Genomic DNA, 19,316 nt, shown 5'->3' on the forward strand with positions numbered 1-19,316 from the left:
CCTTAAGTGCAATGTAATGTTCTTACATTATTGGAAGAAACAGATTTCTTTAGCTAGCCATACCGTGTTGCTTTCCTTTTAGCCTCTGTTTACTTTCTCACCTCTGTTGACTTATTCAGCTTGTAACCTAGAAACCAGCTAAAAAGGAAGGAAGTCAGAGATGTGTATTTCTGGGCAGTAACTGGAGTAGTTTCCTCTTCCTCTAGCCTGGTTTAGCTGCCAGAAAAGACTTTTTACTCCCTACCTTCACCCAACCCCCATAAAAAGAAAGAAAAAGGGAAAGAAAAGAAAAATTAATAATAACTATTCTACTTACTCCTTAATCCATTTAACTTATAAGCCATTAAGAACAACCAATCTACAGGACTAAAATTCTGCTCTCAAAATGGTGCAAAATTTCACCAGGCAACAAAAATGCTGTCTGAAAGATGGTATCCACCATCCCTAAGGAGTTGTAAGAAGAGAAAATTAAGGAGACTTGTTGTAAAAACTGGGCAACTTATTATGCTTACTACCAATTTGGTTCTCTATATTGGTTTTTCACTGTTTTTATTTGTATTAGAAATTTACCAGAGTACCAGATCAGACTCAAATTTATATATTTTTTTAAATATTTAAAAATATTTTTAAAGTATTTGTGAAGCTCAATTTATGAAATAAGATATTTATGGCTTTCAACTAGTTCCATCTTTGTGCTCCCTTCATTTGCATTAAGAATTGACTATATAGTATTTCTTATTTTATTTTATTTTATTTTATTTTGAGAGAGAGAGAGAAAGCACAAGAGAAAGCACAAAGAGGGAGTAGCAGAGGGAGAAGGAGAATCAGGCTCCCCACTGTGCAGGAAGTCAGCCATAGGACTTGATCCCAGGACCCTGGGTCATGACCTGAGTTGAAGGCAAACACTTAACTGACTGAGCCACCTAGATGCCTCTGTATAGTATTTCTTTATAATGAGAAGAATTTTAATTCAACCATGATGTAGTATGAAATAAAAATGTTTTTTCTTTATTGATATTACTTTCCTTTGATTTTTTAAAAAATTACTGCATTCTGTGTCCCTAGGAATATATAAATATTGTGGCATTCAGATTGTTAGCTAAGTGTAGTTCTGTTTGCTGTTAAGATTCTATAGGGGAGGGACGCCTGGGTGGCTCAGTTGGTTAAGCAGCTGCCTTCGGCTCAGGTCATGATCCCAGCGTCCTGGGATCGAGTCCCACATCGGGCTCCTTGCTCTGCAGGGAGCCTGCTTCTCCCTCTGCCTCTGCCTGCCATTCTGTCTGCCTGTGCTCGCTCTCTCTCTCTCTCTCTCATAAATAAATAAAATCTTTAAAAAAAAAAAAATTCTATAGGGGACTGATACTACTTGAGGAACAAAGACAACTGTTTTTAAATGTATATCATATAGTCAAACTCGAACTTAGGTGAGCTTGTAAGATGAATCCTGTGAAATATTAAACTCATTCTCTAATGTATAATAAATTGTAGAAATGTAGTGTGGAATGTACGAAAAATGTGCTGTTTCATACTTGAATAGCCTGCATCAAGCATTTGATGTTTCTTTGTTGTTTGGGGGTAGACTAAAGCTGCCATGTTGATCTAGTTGTTTTTTTTTTCTTTTTTGTATATTATATGACATTGTGAATTCTTTTATTTTCATATGTCTTACATTCATGTCTGAAGTAATTATAAATGAATTATTAAAATGGTGTGTATGATGTAATAGTCATTTGAGTTATTATTTTTAAAAATATTTTATTCTAGGGACTCCTGGGTGGCTCAGTTGGTTGGGCCGCTGCCTTCAGCTTGGGTCATGATCCTGGGGTCCTGGGATCGAGTTCTCCATCGGGCTCCTTGCTCGGCAGGGAGCCTTCTTCTCTCACTACCTCTTCCTGCCACTCTGCCTGCTTGTGTCTACTCTCTCTCTCTCTGACAAGTAAATTAAAAAAAAAAAATCTTAAAAAAATAAAAAGTAAAATTATTTTGTTCTAAAGTTATATTTTAGTACCATCAGTGTTCTAAAGCTATATCTTACTAACATTCTTAGAATAATCGTTATCCATCTCTTTCATCCTTGAACAAAAAGTTTGAGATTTTTGTAGATACAGTGCATCGTATACTAAGTTGAAAATATATTTTCACTGGTTAGCCTGATGTTTTCTGTGAAATGAAACTGATACATCTGGAATAGGAATAGAGAGGGCATGGGCTGGTCTGGATGTTTTTCTCTTAATATGATTTGATGAATTGGTTATGTGTGTGGTATTTAAAAAACATGAATTGTTAGGTTCATTAAAATTGAGATTTCTACATTGGGTCATGTTTATAATAAAAGACCATTCACATTTAAAAATAGGTGAATGTTTTCTTACACTTACAGATATCTAACATTGTTTTTTCATATTCAGTGCGTATATTATATATACAACATGCATTTAAATGTAGACTAATCTCATTTCAGGTGCTCAATACCCATGTGTAGCTAGCTAGTGGCCACCATATTGGACAGCACAATTCTTGAGGTTAGAAAGAAGTTACAAGCCTATGTTAGGTAACACATCAGAAAAATATATTTCAAATAATAGATATTTTTATAACTGTGAATTGTCTAGATTAATTTTTTTTAAAAGAATAAAATTGTTTCAGGAGTATTTTTTAAAATCTGCAAAATAAATACCACCAGTTTTTCTTTTGAGTAAAGTGTTGTGGTTATGTCATTTGATTTCATTTGGACTGTTACTCTAAAAATGCTTTTAAGTGTTTTTTTCCTGAGTTTTTTTTTATATCAGTATATTTTTAAGGACAAATGATTAAACTTAAAATAAGGACTTTAAACCATACAAAGTATTTTCAGTAGTTTAAAGTTATACTTCATTTTTGCCAACTTGAGAGATATTTACGTTATTATTTGTTTTCTGCACTTTCTTACCTTGGTAAATCTGAAAAGCAAAAACTTTGTATTTGCATTTGCTTTATTGAAAGAGACAGTAAACTTGAGGTCTCAGTCTCACCACTAGTCTGTCTTTGTCTGTTGTTAAAATTATGAGCCAGTCTCTATGGCCGCAGCCAAATGAGTAATCACCAGTAATGTGACTCGTGCTGGAAGTGACTCCATCAGCACCTGTGACGGGGGATTAGTTACAGTTTACAGAGCACCGCCTCTTCCCTTCTCTCAGTGTGCCCTAAGCCAAGTAGTCTTTCTCATTTGGGTGTCTGCACTGTTGGAAGCTACTGCAGTGTGTTTCCACGCAGACAGAGTACAGTGGGAAAGGCTTTCTCTAGCTGATGGATGGCTGTTCTCTCTATTTGGAGTATCTCACTGGTTATGTAAGCGACCTCGGGAGAAATTATCCTGACCCAGATCGGAGGATGCAGTAGTGCTTCAGCTGCAGGATTTCTTAGTCGTTAACACCACAGTGCTGATGACAAAGAGCGAGTTGTAATCCTCATCACTGCCAGGCTGAGCCAGAGCAGACAGAAAATCGTCATTTGCTCGTCGGAGACTTGTTAGGTTACAGCTCTGCTTCGTTTTGTGGTCTTGGCTTTTCTTCCTATACAATGACGACGCTGCAAGTGAGCTCAGAAATGCTTGGTTTGAGAGCCATTTGCCTGTGATTTTTGAAGACTAAAGAAGTATTTAGGCTAGATAAAAAATACTGCTCAAGAGTGAAATGGAAATGCCAGCTACTTCTTGACCTTTAAAGCTGTGTCGTGGATTTCTCAGATTTAAAGATACTTTAAAATCTAAAGAACAAAGTACGGTTTGTATTTTTCTGCTTCCTTTTTCTTTTGTCTTAATTTACATTTGGTTTTACTTCTCAGCCTTAGGAATTAAGGTCGCTGCCTTTTATTGATCTAGCCTTAGTGTTAATAGTTTTAAGAAATTTTAACTATTTTCATTTGTTCAGAAAGGATAATTGTGTGTGTAGTAATTTCATAACACTGTAAAAAGATTAAAAACTATAGAGTTTAATTGTTTAAGGTATTACAGCAGAAATATTTCAGATTAGGGTTTTTAGAATATAGTGTTTTAAGGGAAGTGGGGGTATTTGATTTGTGAGGGGTTTTTTGTGTGGTGTATTCCAGTCCCCACCCCCAACTTGTTTTCTAACAGTATCGTGTTTTTCAATAGACCTGCTTGGGTGGGAATTTGGACTTTGTTCTTTCAAGTCACTCCAGTTTTTTTTTTTTTCCCCCCATAGACTAAACCTTGACTTCTAAAATGTTGCTTAGTTTTCTGCTTCAGTATTTTCCTTTAGTGAATTTTATATCAGATTTTTTAAGTTAATGAGCGTGATTTTTTTTTTTTTAACTTGGAAAAGGAATTGTTAAATGTTAACTGGAGATTGTTAGAAACTCAGACTGCAGACATAAACTCCATGAATTTTCAGTTAAATGTTAAATGTGAGCTTTAACATGGTTTGTTTGAGCAGCTGAGTTATGTTTGAGAGCTGTAGCTGATTTATTTTAAAAATTTTTTTTTGAGGAGGGCTCATCTGTTCTCCTCTTCCTCATGTGAATGGAATGTGGTGCAGCATGGAGCCCCAAACAGGATACAGTTGTTCTAAGCATTCTTCCTATAGCGTGGTGTAGGCCCTACTAGAAATGCAGGCTCTCAACTATTTATTTTGGCTTTAGACTATTTTTAAAGTATGGTCAGACAAAGGACCTTAAAGGAACTCTTAATCCATTAATAAAATTGAAAAGTTTTTTTTTCAGTTATGAATATTCGATTTTAAATTAGTAATTTTATTTGAATTGTCAAAGGCTTTTTTTCAGCATTGGAATAATAGTCTTTTTGTGATAAGGGCCATATTCTACAATGACTTTCATCAGATTGTAGCTCATTGCTTCCCCTTAGGCTGTGGAAGTTCCTCATAGAATGATACATCTTTAGAGACTTGAATTACTTAGTTATGCATGAGTTCTAGTTTCTTTACATTCCAGTACACCTAGACCCATGAAATATTTACTACAGATTCAACATAAAAGCTGTAGGATCTGTTCACATTTATTTAAATATTTGTGTTTTCATTTTTAAAATGTGTTCGACTTGGATTCAGATACTGATAATGATTATATCGTTGATTTGCCACTTTAAAATATCATTATGTGTTTTAACTACTTAGTTTCATATGTTTGTCTTTATAGTAACAGTCACATTTTCAGGATTGTTTGTTTAATGCATATTGAAACATTTCCCTAACAAGTACTGTAAAAGTATTTATCAGCACTTGCTGGGAACATATTTGTAGCTTAAATAGAATTGCACATTTAAAAATTTGCACGTTTTGGCCCTATTTACTATTTTAAGAAGGCTGATATACTCGATCTCCATTTGTACATGATTAAAAGTATTATTGCATCAGAAGTAGCCTTTTTTTAAACTAACTTTTTAACATTTCTGATAGGTAAATTCTCCCAGTGGCTTTCAGTTAGTTATCTTAAAATGAGAAAAATTTTTTTATTTTAGCCGAGAAACTAACTCAGGAATTTAAATTATGATTAGTTGACCTGTTAAAATTTACCCTTAGAATTCTGACCTACCTTAAAAAAGCAGAGTTTCTCAGAGGGTTTCTTCACAAGAACGTTTTTCATATTATAAAACGACTGGGTCTCATAGGAAATGCAAACCACCTGTATTATTTGCGTAAGAAAGAAGCACTCAGACAGGAGTTTACTTCTTTTTCAAATCCTACTTAATTGAATTGTACCTTTAGCCACTTAGATAATAGCTTTTGTAGACCTTTTTGTTAACCTTCACGAGTTGACCTGACAGGGTACTGTTTGAAAAGAAATAGAACATTTGAATAAAGTTCAAGGAATAAATCAAGTCTTCTTGAAAAGGTGCCAGTGTTTTCTAGTTTACTAAAAACTAAACAGATATATAATATGAAAAATATTACGTATATCATATTGATCACATACCGTTAGACCTTTTAAAGTCTAAATTAAGTGATCTTGAAAACTTTAGTCACTTGTTAGGTAAAATAATAGGATTTTATGAAATAATTTTAGGCATTTAGTCTTGGCAAATGGAAAATTCTAGTTGGCAGTAGTTGCAGGAGATACCTAAGTAATGGGGGAATGTCTGTTTTGAAAATGTAATTTCTCACCCAAATAAGAATACTCCTGATAATTACGTAGTACTTTAAAGGTTAGCCTTAGGACTAGGGAGAGAGGAAGTTAAAATGGTTAGATTTTCTAATCATAAATACCGAAAATAGGTGGGGATGTAAGAAGAGTTTTTTCGGTCATATTAATTTAGGAAAGAAGATATTATTTCTAAGTTCATGGTATGGTATAGAAATAAGGCAAGTTTAAAATACTTCTCTATTCTCATGTGTTTAAGCTTTTTCAAAAACACCGTTATAGACTCCTCGATGAATCGGAAGCTTTAAAAGGAATTTCTTAAATACAGAAATTAACTCCTTAAGAGCCACTCTGAACTAAAGATCTTGAGAAGTTTTTCCCAGAGTGCGTATTAGTTGTGATTAGCGAGATGTTTAGATTTCTTTAAGACATAATATAAGAGAGGGAAACACAATGGCTTTGAATCTCCTCTGAGGATTTTTACTGTCTGTGCCAAAAGCTTTAATTTGTATCCGAATGATCACACAAGTTGGCTTGTAGCAAGAAAGATTTCTCCGTGTTATACAGGGAATTTATAAACTAAGTTGGTTGTTAATTCCATTTTCCAAACTTAGATTCTTTTATTATCTAAAGCCAGTATGTTAAGTTTTTACAAAAAGTACCAGAGAAGTGACACTTGATTTTATTCAAGTTGCTTCTGCTTCAAAAGTGTGACAGTAATTAAAAACTGCATACATTGTACCTTTGTTTCCTTCCTTCTTCTTCCCCTTCTGCCTCCCTCACTCCCACCCCACCCCAAGATCTGGGTATACTCCTTTTGTAAGAGATGAGTCTTTAAAATAATCAAATGGCCATGGATCCCCCCCACCTCCCAGCCCCCATTTTTGGTTTGTCTCTTAGTTTGATTTTTAAAGTAGCAGAGATCTGGACTTGAGAGGTGGTTTTTGTGTAATACTTCTTACCTCCCTCTTTTCCTGTTCCCTTCCCCCATGCTGCTCTTACTGAAGCAGCTGGATTTTTATTTGTGCTTGGGGCACGGGCAGGGGCGGGGGCAGGGGGCGGGTAGTACATGGGGTGGAGTTAAAAGACCAGATGCATCCTGATCATTTAAAATCCTTGATGTGAATGAGCTAGCAGAAAAAATAACTGAACTATACCTGCTCTGTTTTTATAAAGATTAATACTTAGTAATTTTTTAAAAATGAGTTGGTATATATGCTCTCCTACCTAGTTGACTTTTTCAGAAGCAATTTCTCATTTATTATCTTAGAAATTTTTATACACATGAATATGATTGTCTCTTTTTTAAAATAAACAGCTTATAGATTACTTCATTCCTTTTTAATATAAAATATTTTATTTCATGGATAAAAGCATTTAGATTATAATATGAAAATACTGGTATTCTAAAGTCATTATGATAATGACATTTGTACATTGTATTCAAATATACTCTTAGTGTTTGAGTATAAAACCCAGAAAATAACCATTATGAATTTTTTTTCTCTTACCAGACTTTCAAACCCCTGGTTGAAAAAAGTATACCTAGTTCAATCACTGCGGTAGAATTCCTTGTAGATAAACAACTGGATTTTTTAACTGAAGATAGTGCCTTTCAACCCTACCAGGTAAGAAATTTTAGGTTGCTTTTAAAAGTTAGCTAATCTTTAAACTTCACTGACGTTCAGATATTCTTTTAAATATTCAGTTCAAGCTAATATGTAGGTGTTCAAGGAAGCCAGTTAATTGAATAAATTTTGATGATAGGATAAATGGTTAATTTATCCAAGAATAGATTTATGTACTTAGAACTTAATATGAACTCGGCAGCATTTTGTCACCGGGAATACACAAGTGATCAAAATTAAGTAACTGCCATTATAAATAATGTTCATCATTAGGAAATAACTGGTTAGATATTAGTATAAATTTATCTTTGTCTCCAGCTCTAAAGGTTAAGAATTGGGTCAATTAATATAATTAAATGAGATTAGTGTTTACTGTATGCATACAATAATGGTAGTTCTTCTGTCAGAGTGGGGAGTTTCCTTTAGATTGTCATTAATTGTTCATTTTCTAAATTTTAGTTCCCAAATGCAGTTAAAGTACAAATACATTTACTTGGAAAAACATTTTTAGTAGGCTTTTAGATTCAAATCATGTGAAGAAACTCATCAAAAACAGTAGGCTAAATGAGTTTTTAAATTTCTAGTGAAGTGTTCTATCAGTTAATTTTTTTAAGGTAGAAGTAAAAATGCACAGAAGTTTGTTTTCTTTGTATATCTGGATTTCAGATTGAATTAAATGTCTTCCATACATTTTTTATTTTAAGTGTTTAAAATAATAGGTAACGACATTGAAAGAAAGGATGAGTGAAATAGTTTGGCTTTTTTTCTGTTTTAATGGAGCTGAAAGTCAGTACTCCTATTTCATTTCAGAATAGTTACTGTTTTCTGAGAATAAATGTAGAGGTATCATTTTCTAAAATGTAGAGGCATCGTTTCCATGGAAAGAACAAGAGCTTGACTTAATGAGCAATGATTTATTTTGTGTGGACTTACAATACTTAGGGAATTTGAGCAGTTATATGCCTCTTCTGTTCGATCTCCTAAAATGAGATGATAGTTCCCTGAGTTAAATGTAATTTTGAGGTCTACATAGATGTGCTTTTGTCCTTTCACATTATTTTTCTTATTTCATTAAATGCCCTAGTTTTTGTACTGTTAGCTTTTGTTCTTTCTTTACAATATTTATAGCTAAAACACATAGCAAGTCCCAGTTTAATATTGGAGGTGTTAGAGCTTTTCCCTTGGGTTTTGTTTTGTTTTGTTTTTAATTGTGAATGCCATTTAGCTTACTATAGGCCTGCCTTATTATAATTTGTTTAATTTCTAACAGTCTTTCAGTGGGATTAGACTGGGTGAGTCTAGGTAAAATCAAAGGAACCTTCCAACCCTTAATGTTTTAATTTTGTGGTTGCTGATTAGCAGCACTCTGTAAGTTTCAGCTTGGATTTGATTTAGAGAAGTGAAATCATTACGTAGAAATTACTTTTAAAAATAAACTCTTTTGCCAGGTGGCCTAAAACTCCACAACATGTTTATTAAAATTATAATGATTGAAAGAATGTGCTGACATTTTATAGGGTTTTTTGTTTTGTTTTGTTTTACATTTTATGCTTTTGGATTTTGGTAGTTCTGTTATTTTATTTAAAAAATAAAGGCACAAGAACAAAAGTGTTACTTGATTTGGTGAATTGTATAATTGTCTTTGTTAGTAAGCCATTTGTGTTGCTCAGTTAGTATGGGCAGGTTGATGTCTGGCTTGAAAAATATTCCGTCTTCTAAAGGTGAAGTGAGTCTCTTGGCATTTTAACCATTTGTCTTTAACAAATGTGAGCACTCAGTTCTAGAAAATCAGAAGGAATTACACCAACAACACTTGATTTAGGGATCCAGCATACCTTAATTTTAGAATTTCTTAGGAGTTTTAAAAGTAACTAGATGGTTTTACAACAGAGCTTTTTAACATGTATTTTAATATATTTAGTTTCTTATTAATCAAATTAAAAATATATAAGGATATTTTCTCTAATATGTAAGTGATAGACACCTATTTTAACACTTTGAATGAAAATGTACTCCAGAGACCTAAGATGGCTCAGTCTAGTTTTTCAAATTTACTTATTTAAATGAGTTTGTGAAATACAGCTACATTCTTGATAAAGGAAACAGTTTTAGAGTTTATGTAATTAGAGTGGCTTTATCCCAGAATGCTTTTCTCTAACCACTTGTCCAAACAGTACATTAAATTCCTTGGCATCTTAAACATGGCAGCTGTTACTGGCATAGATTTTGTAAATAGTGTCTTGACATATCTCAACTTTAGGGTAACCCTATGTAAGTCAAAGGGAGCTGGTGGAAAATTGAACACGTTTTTTAAATGCTCCTGTTTTTCTCACTTTAAATTTCATGAGGCAATTTCTTCTGAATCTAGATGTTAATTATCCTTTGTAGACTTCTTAAGTGTGATGGGGGAAAGCCTTCTTTAGAAATAGCCTTTGTGTATAGAGTGATGGGTACACATAACTTTTGTTTTAAAAATTCACACAAATTGCTTTGCTATGATTTTAAGAAAATGTTCTTATAGTGAGAATTCCCACCTACCATCTTTCTTCTTGGTTCTCAGCCGTTCTGTAGCAGTATACTCCCTTAAATTTCCTTAATAAAGTTGTGCAGCCCTATTTTTTAATATATCCAAATAGTATCATATTGTTAAGGTAATAGTTAGGAAACCATTGACTCAGGATTAATACAGATCATTTCACTTTTAGGTCACTAGTTTGAATCCTATACTTACCTCTGATTTCAGTGCATTGCATATCAAATACCAGGTATTAAACGATCTGGTCACTTTTTTAGTTGGAAAATTGAGGTGCAATCCTCATTTTTACAGTTTTCAGTATTTTGGAAAGAAAGTTGAATGAGGAGAAAAACCAAACCAACATCTTATAGATAATAAAATCGATGTATATTAATTAGGTCACTGAAGCAGCATGGTATTGTTAATTCTGTTTTTTCCTTCCTTATGCACACAAATGAGTTTCTGCTTCCTCCTTTTAGATTTCCTGATCATGCCTGGCTGCAGTTAACTTTCTTTGAAGTAGAGGGGGAAGGGAAAAGAGAGGAAGTAGGAGGGAACTCTGCAGATTATACTGTGTCTTTCAACTGGGAAGAAAGAGGAAAAAAACCAAGTTATTTTTTCTGAAAGATGGCTTTTATAGTTTGGAGTTTTCTTAATATCTATTATTTTTGTGGTATTGTTTCTTTTCTTTGGAGGATGATTACAGAAATTTTAAAAAATCATTTCATTAAAACTTGAAATTTTGATCAAGTTAATATAAAAAACAGTTTGATAATAGAAATATGAACATTGAACTTTTAGCATGATTTTGAAATCATCTTGTTCTGAGTTTTGGCTTCTGGCCATGCACACACCTGCAGTTTTCAGGTCGGTTGCTTCATAGAGGATATAGAAGAGATTATTTCTTACCTGAAAATTGTATATGACTCATATCAACAAATCTGGGTTGGTCTGGCATGTTAGTCCAGTATTTTCTAGGGATCACAATTCTGTTTGTTTTTAAATGTAGTAAGGGATAATACGAAGGGCACTAGTTTAAAAAAACCATTAGAGATTTGAAGCAGAATGTGCTTGTTCCAACTTGTGCCTTATGCTTATCTTATTATATATTAAAATTCATTGTAGTATTAAGATACATTCCCTACTATAAGGTGTACTACATCCTACATCCTTCATCCTGAAGGAATGATTCTTTTTTATATTCTAGGTCATAATAAAGTGATTCAAGTTTAGAGATAAGACTGTTAATTCTACAGTTTCTGTCATCATAGAATATAGACATTGAACTGTTTTACTAAATATTAGATATAGTACTCCTATGCTGTGAATTGCTGGCTGAAGGAAAAGGGAACAGGTGGAGCAAACCTAAGTATTTTCTTAGTACCTGGACTAAAAATTGCTTAAAAACTTGCACAGAGAAGAGTCTTAAAATATTCAGTGAATGATGTATCTGGACTTAACAGATTTGTATATCTATCATTTCTGTATTTCTCATTGAGAAGGTTGTTTTCCCTGTTTCAGTTCGTTTTGACCCACAGATTTTACATCATTGATGATATAAATTTATTGGCTGTGATTTCAGAATATCCCTAAGGTAGTTGTTGCTTAACACATCTGGTTTACTAAAAATAGCTCAAATACTTGCCTAGTATAAATTACCAGTAGTTTGGGAGTGGAATGTAGCAGAGACCTGTATTTTTTCCTTCTTAATTTTTGTTATTGTCCTGTGGACTTTGGAATTGCTTCACAACCTGGATGAGATAATGCTCATGAGGTAAAATTCAGTCCCCTGTCAGCCAAGGTGAACAATTAACTACTAGCTTGGTTGTTACTAGCCAGATGTTTTATTTTGTTGAATTAAATATTTGATATAAATGAGCCACTGACAAAGTTTAAAAATCTTGTTGGTAGTCATTCATTTTACGAACAAATTTATTCTAAGCCAGGGTACTATGGTGGCACTACTAGTAGTTTATAGACGGAAGTAAACAGAACTTCATGATAGTTAGTATTGCTTCAGTGGGTAGAGAAAAAACTTTATTTTTTAAACTTTTCTTTATTTTCACTTCAGTTGTGTGTAGATCTATCATTTTAAGATTGACATTTCTGTAGAGGAAATGGGATTTTGACTTGGTACAGGATTTATTAGTATAACTGTATAAATGTTTCTGTCCCAGAATTCTTCGCAGATTTGTTCTCTTCCTGGTATAAAATTACTTTTTCCCGTTAATTTAATTAACTAACAGAAAAAAAATAAATAAATTGACTTCCAGATGGTGCCCAACAAACTGTTGTTGTTTTAAAGAAAGAAATTAGAGTTTTTAAAAATACTAACTGTACGTTCATTAAGAGAGATGTTTTATAGGAATTTATAAGAAACACTGGAAGCATGTCTTTTAGGATATGGGCGTGGAACACGCCAACACGGCCAACCCCCAAGAATGAGAGTTTTGCCATGTGGTTGAGAGAGGGAGAAACAGGCCCAGAGCAGAAAGAGAGGCTAGAGCTCTTAATTTGTGTTCGACTAACTGTTTACTCACTTGATTCTTCTCCAGAAGGGAGTCTTTAAATGGAAATTTTATGCTTAGACTCTACTTCCCTTTGACTTATGCTTAAAATTTTTTAATGTCCGACCTTGGAAACATCCCAACTGACTTCATTCATTTAACGTTATTTAAATGCTGTGGTTTCCCTATGCACAGCATCCTGCTAGGTGCTTAATGGTTTAAAAAATTAATATACTAAGTCTCAGTACTTATTTTTTTCCCAAGTACTTTATAATTCAGAACAAGAACTTATGTTTGAAAATAGACTTGATTTAAGGAGCCAAAAATACATAGTAAAGACTAGGAATACAAAGAAAGGAGAAATTAGTAGAGATTGAAATGGTTACTCTCTTGAAGAAAGTAGAACTTGAATGGGATTCATTTAAATGGAGATGAAAGTGAAAGAGTAAGGTCAGACATTTGGCAGGAGGGACAGCATTATCAGTGAGGAACGGTGGAGGTATATTAGGAAACGGTAGAATATCAGCTAGAGAAGAGGGTTTGACTTTTAATAGTAGAAATCATACTCATAAGTATTATGGGGTCAGATGAAAGAGGGAAAGGATTGCTAAGCACAATTATTAAGTGAATTTTTTAATTTGTAGCCAAATGAATCATTGGAAGCTTTGAAGCAAGAAAATAAAATTTTCTACTTAACAGTGGCATCTGATTATTATAATACAGGAGAAGCAGCTAATTGATTGGGTCTTCACTAGAGTCTTTTGTTCTAGAGAATCAGTATAGCATAATGGTTAAGAACTTGTGTTTTAAAGTCAATTCATGCAGACATGGTTTCAGATCCATGCTATTTGCTAGCTATGTGACATTGGGAAAGTCTCAAGCATTCTAAAAAAACGGTTCTTTCATATACAAGTAAAGCTGTTGTCTACCTCAGAGTTGTAAGGAAGCTTAAATGAAATATATTGAGCTATTAACTGCATACAAACTGCTCAGTAGAAGGTACTTATCTAGACAGATTCTGAATTTCTCTTTTTGTAAATAGTATCTTAAACCTTTTTGGTAGATCTTTGAAACTCCTTTCTCTTCCTGTCATACATAACCATTGAATATTTGTCTTCTACCATCTACACTTAACTTTTAACAATCTTTCTTATTTGTTGTCTCTAGAACTCTTACCATTTCTTTCTACAGCTGATTATAGATCAATTTTTTAGCTGTCTGTACAAGCCTTGGTCAGTGCTCCCCCCCCCCCCCCCCCAACCCCTTCAGGGAAGTTTATTTAGATAAGATTCAGTTGGTGACTTGTTAAATTATTTTAAGAAAATGGTATTAGAAAAGATGCAGAACCCTCTCATGTGATACTAACCTCCAAAAGACTCTCTCACCTTTTTCTCCACAGGGAACGTCAAAGGTTCCATTTACTGCTGATAATTACTTATATCTTTAAAAAGTGTAAGTGTTATTAAGCAAGTTACAGAATTCTTTTTCTTTATTTGGCTGTGGTGAAAGGCTGTGCGGATATAGTACTATGTTTTGGAAGTCCTCTAAGCATGGAATAAGAGTTGGACTATATATGACCTTCGAACTTGCTTCTTAACACTAAAAATTCTGTGAACTTAAGGTGGAAAAACCACCATTCTGACCAACATTAACCTAAACAAGTTAATCCCTGACTAATTATTTTAGTCTCAGAGATAAGAGACATTCCACCTAACTCTAGGTTTATCTCAAAAGGGAAAACTAATGAGTCAGGCAAATCAGAATTATACAGGTTTAGAGTAACAGAATTGTTTGTATTAGTAGTACTTACCAGAGAGCTTTATTTTTCAGTTTCTTTTACTGAGTTATATTTTGACAGAAGTTGAGCACTTTCTCAATTAGTCTCTGAGTTTTTGTATGCATCTTCTTTCTCCATTTCATTTTGCATTCATATTAGCATTTGATTGAAATTTAGAGGTGCATTGTTGCCATAAAGTCAGTAAAAATGAGAACTGTGAGATTGTGGGATATACAGTCTGCCAAAAGTGTAAAAAAAATATAGGATCATAGCCATAGCTGTGAACTGACTGTTGGTGGATTATTGGCATGGTAGGATCAGCATCTGTGGGCAGGCATTGGCCTGGGGGTGGTCTAGAAGATGAGGCCAGAGCAGGAAACTGCTATTGTGTAGTACTTGGCTTTATTCCATTTCTAGTCAAAAGTGACAGCTTGCAGTAGTGGAGCCAAGCTGAAGCCTAGAAAGTAGGATGGACTACAAGAAAAGGGGAACCAGTAGTTAAAACAGTCATTGTACTTCCTTATTTAAGTAGGCTTTTTTAAAATTTAAAGTTAGTACATAATGTTTTAATATCTAGTAGTTCTATGTTACATTCTGTTTAAGTTCTTTTTTTTAAATGTCCCACCTACCTGATTTTTTTATCACTGTAATTTCAAAAATAGTTACAAAATATGCTTAACATCCTACAAATCAGGTGTGTTGATTTACCCAAATACATATCTCCTGATATTAAAAAGGGAGTTCTTCATTTGTAAAAATTGGTTGCAAAACTTGGTGTGTTGAAAATGTATCCATGGAGTCCAGGAACATGTTATTTTGACTGAAATTTGGCCCAAGTGTGAGCTGTTCTGCAATATTCAGATTAAAAACATTTATAAGTCACAGTCTGCAGTAGCTCTCTCTTGGTCCCAAATCTGCTATGATCATATGCTGAAAAATCTGCCAGTCTCTTTGTAATTTTTTGTGACTGCTGTTATGAATTTAAAGTATGTGAAATTATGCTTGTAGACATCAGATTCAAAAGATGTAAGCCATCTTAGTTACCATTGAGAAAGATTGTCTAATTTCTGCCAGTCAAAATAGGTTGTTACTATTCTTCTTACCCAATTGCAAGTTCTTACTAAAGCATAGCCATATTATTTTAAAATCTCAGGATCAAAATTTTTATTTCTTAGTGTGTTAATATTTTATATTTGTAAAACTTGACAAGTTCCAAAATATTTCCATGTGCATTATTTTAGTAAATCCTGATGGTATTCTTATGAGTAAGACAGATTGTATTATCTTAATTTTTTGTAATGTTTTCAGGGTATACATATTAATTTATTTAGTTCACACAAGTCTTTGAGAAGTCTTAATTTCCAAATGCATAGGTAGCTAAATAGAAACCCACTTAAACTAGCTTAAGTAAAAAAGGTGTTGGGGGTAATACAAAGATACAGTAGGCAGTGTCAGGGATAGCTGTAGAAGAAAGTACAGCTGAATCTTATTCGGAATAGAATTAGGAACTAGAAAGTCAGGAATGCAAGTCACATATTCCTTCTTCCCCTCTTCTTCAATGTCCTTTCTGCAGACATGTTTCTTCTGCTTGCTCATAGGTTTTGCTTCTCATAATAGTAGTTTCCATGTGACTTTTTTGTGTATCATTGTCAATTCACCCACCTGCCCCCCCCCTTACAGGAACTTTTAGATCTAATATTTGTGTTTATTTGTAAAAGTAGAGCTAGAGAGTGTAGGAGAATGAAAGTCTGAAAGGGGAAGATGGGAGGAAATATGAGGAAGGGAGAGACAACATATGACAGCAATTTTTATAGGCAAAGAAGGTGAAGTTTAAGGAAGTTGTGACTTCGCATTGAGGTTCATTCAGCTAGTGGAAGCTGGCATCATTCTTTATTTGGTGCTTTATTTTCTCAGAGTTGACATCTTTCCTAAATATTAAATTAAATTTTTTTGTCATTTTATTGCCCACAATTTCCCTAGACTTTTCAAACACTGGCATCTAGCTATACTCCAAATCTGTGCATCATTTTCAGACCCAGTTTGTTCCATAGGCAGAGAATCCAAACGGATTAAGACATTTTGCACTCTCCTTATTTTCTCAGCTGCCTAATTTTCTTTGCTGTGCATACAGGTATCCTGAATCCTAGATTTACTCAAGGTTAAAAGTGAAAAGTAATGGAGTCCTTGGGGCACCTGGCTGGCTTAGTGAGTAGAGCATGTGACTCTCTGGGGTCATGAGTTCAAGACCCATGTTAGTGTGGAGATTACCTTAAAAAATAAGTAAATAAATAAAAGTTTTACATGGAGTCCTTTTCAGAATCTTGCCAAAAGAATTGTCTCTAAAATCCCAACTCTTCTAAGCTTCAGACTAAACGCAAAACAGCACTAGCCCTTAGTCAATAAAAAATAAGGATTGGGGCCCATTCATTCATATATTTGAGGGCCTGCTGTTTTGTATTCAGCAATACAAATAGCTTGCCTTCATAGGGTTTATAATCTAATGGGGGAAGCGCACACAGAAAAATGTAAAAGTAAATACAGGCAAAATGTGGTCAGTAGAAGACACCAGGGAGGTATACAGAATCTACCCTAGTTGTGGGAGAGGTAGAAAGGATGCCCCTGTTAGAATAGGTGACCCCTAAACTGTCTCAGGATGAATGTAAATTAGTTAAGTAACTAGGACAGCAAGGCTGGATAAGTATATGAAATCCAGTGAAGAAGCAGAATTTGTGTTGAGTGGTCTGCTTGAATACCTAACCATACCTTTCCTGTGAAAGTGTACTGATGGTGATGAGGTTTTGTTTTGTTTTGTTTTTTAAGATTTTATTTGTTTATTTGACAGAGCTCACAAGTAGGCAGAGAGGCGGTGGGGGTGGAGAGCGGGGAGGGAAGCAGGCTCCCCACTGATCAGAGAGCCCGATGTGGGGCTCGATCCCAGTACCCTGAGATCATGACCTGAGCTGAAGGCAGAGGTTTTAACCCACTGAGCCACCTGGGCGCCCTGATGATGATGATGATGATGATGTTTTTTTTAACCATATTCATTTGGGTTAGCCACCTGACTGACTTCAAACTCATTGTCCTCATAAAGTAGAATAATAATGGATATTTGTTTAAAAAGAAGCAAACATTACCATTTTAACCACTTAAATATATACTTCATTGACATTAAGTGCATTCACAAAATTGTATAGCTATCACCACTAGCAATTTTCAGAGCTTTTTCATCAAACAAACTCTCCTCCTTAAACGGTAAGTCCCCATTTCCCAGTAACCCCAGTCTCTGGTTACCTCTGTTCTATTTTGTTTGGTCTGCATGTAAAATGGTGTCATAAATATTTTTCTTAAGATTTTATTTATTTGTCAGGGAGAGAGAGAGACCACTTTTTTCCTTCACTTTTCTTCAACTGTGTAATTTGTCCAAATGATTGTTAACCCTAAAGATAAATATTTAAAGTGTACTATTCTGCCTAACTGTTGAAATTTTCTGAAGCACCTGATCAGTCCTTTTAGGGTATAACTTCTGTCATGTAAATTATTAGACATTAGCCTTGTAGAGAAGGTATGTTTTTAAGAGTCGAGGAAAAAAATCAGTGATTGATGAACTACATAAGATAAAGTTATTCATTCATTCCTGTGTGCCAGTCACTTTGCTAGATATTAGGAATTTATTTATTTATTTTAGAGATTTTATTTTTATTTATTTGACAGAGAGAGAGATCACAAGTAGGGAGAGAAGCAGGCAGAGGGGGAGGGGAAAGTCCGTCGTCGCCCCCCCCCCCCCCCCCCCAGCAGAGAGCCTGATGTGGGACCCGATCTCAGGACCCTGAGATCATGACCTGAGCGAAGGCAGAGGCTTAACCCACTGAGCTGCCCAGGCACCCCAGGTATTAGGAATTTAAAGACAGATAAAATACTTGTGTTTTTTGTTTTTTTTTTTTTGTTTTTTTTTTTTTTCAGGTCAGGGGGAGGGACATAATTACAGCAATATGCTGAAAGTTCTAAAATTGAGGTATGTTCATACTGTTCTGTGCTGTGAACTCAAATGATGCAGTAACACCAGATATTTGCCTGTTTCTTTTTCTTAATTTTATTTTTTCCTCAGAAGACAATGATGGGAAAGAGATAAGGAAAGCTAATAGTACTAATAATATTTCTCAATAGGGTACTGTAGTAGGATTCTCTAGCAAAACAAAACCAAGAGAGAGAGAGAGAGAGTGTGTGTGTGTGTGTGTGTGTGTGTGTGTGTACGCGCATGCATGCGAGTTTGTGCACACATGCATGCTGCAAGCTTGTGTAGAGAAAAAGGAGGTAGAGGGAGGAGTTTTAAAGAGTTGACTCGTGTAATTGTAGGAACTGGCAAGTCTGAAATCCACAGTGCGGGCCAGCAATCTGGAAGTTCTGGCAAGAGTTGATTTTGAGTCTGAAGACAGTCTGGAGGTAGAATCCTTTCCTCTTTGTAGAACATCATTCTTTTTTCTTAAGGCCTTCAACTGATTGGATCAGGCCCAAATATATTATGGAGGATGGTCTGCTTTACTCAAAGTCTGCTGATTGAAACATTAATCACATCTATCTTAATTTTTTTTTTAAAGATTTTATTTAGTTATTTATTTGACAGACAGAGATCACAAGTAGTCAGAGAGGCAGGCAGAGAGAGAGAGGAGGAAGCAGGCTCCCCGCTGAGCAGAGAGCCCGATGTGGGGCTCGATCCCAGGACCCTGGGATCATGACCTGAGCCGAAGGCAGAGGCTTTAACCCACTGAGCCACCCAGGCGCCCCGAAACATTAATCAC

The 19,316-nt window shown here is 34.6% G+C and overlaps 1 protein-coding gene across 5 annotated transcripts in view; it reads left to right on the forward strand.

The window, feature by feature from the left end:
* JMJD1C (jumonji domain containing 1C) overlaps window positions 1-19,316 on the forward strand; it is a 315,528-nt gene that overhangs the window by 222,798 nt on the left and 73,414 nt on the right. For all 5 annotated transcript variants that reach the window (XM_032842168.1, XM_032842143.1, XM_032842164.1 and 2 more), the window contains one exon: window positions 7,608-7,721. Coding sequence is in view for 4 of the 5 variants with exons in the window: in XM_032842143.1 (XP_032698034.1) it covers window positions 7,608-7,721 (114 nt within the window). In the remaining variant the exon portion in view is untranslated. The remainder of the gene's footprint in view (window positions 1-7,607; window positions 7,722-19,316) is intronic.

The sequence above is a fragment of the Lontra canadensis genome, unplaced genomic scaffold, assembly GCF_010015895.1.
Source record: "Lontra canadensis isolate GAN:19392208 unplaced genomic scaffold, GSC_riverotter_1.0 scaffold3, whole genome shotgun sequence".
Classification (NCBI taxonomy): domain Eukaryota; kingdom Metazoa; phylum Chordata; class Mammalia; order Carnivora; family Mustelidae; genus Lontra; species Lontra canadensis.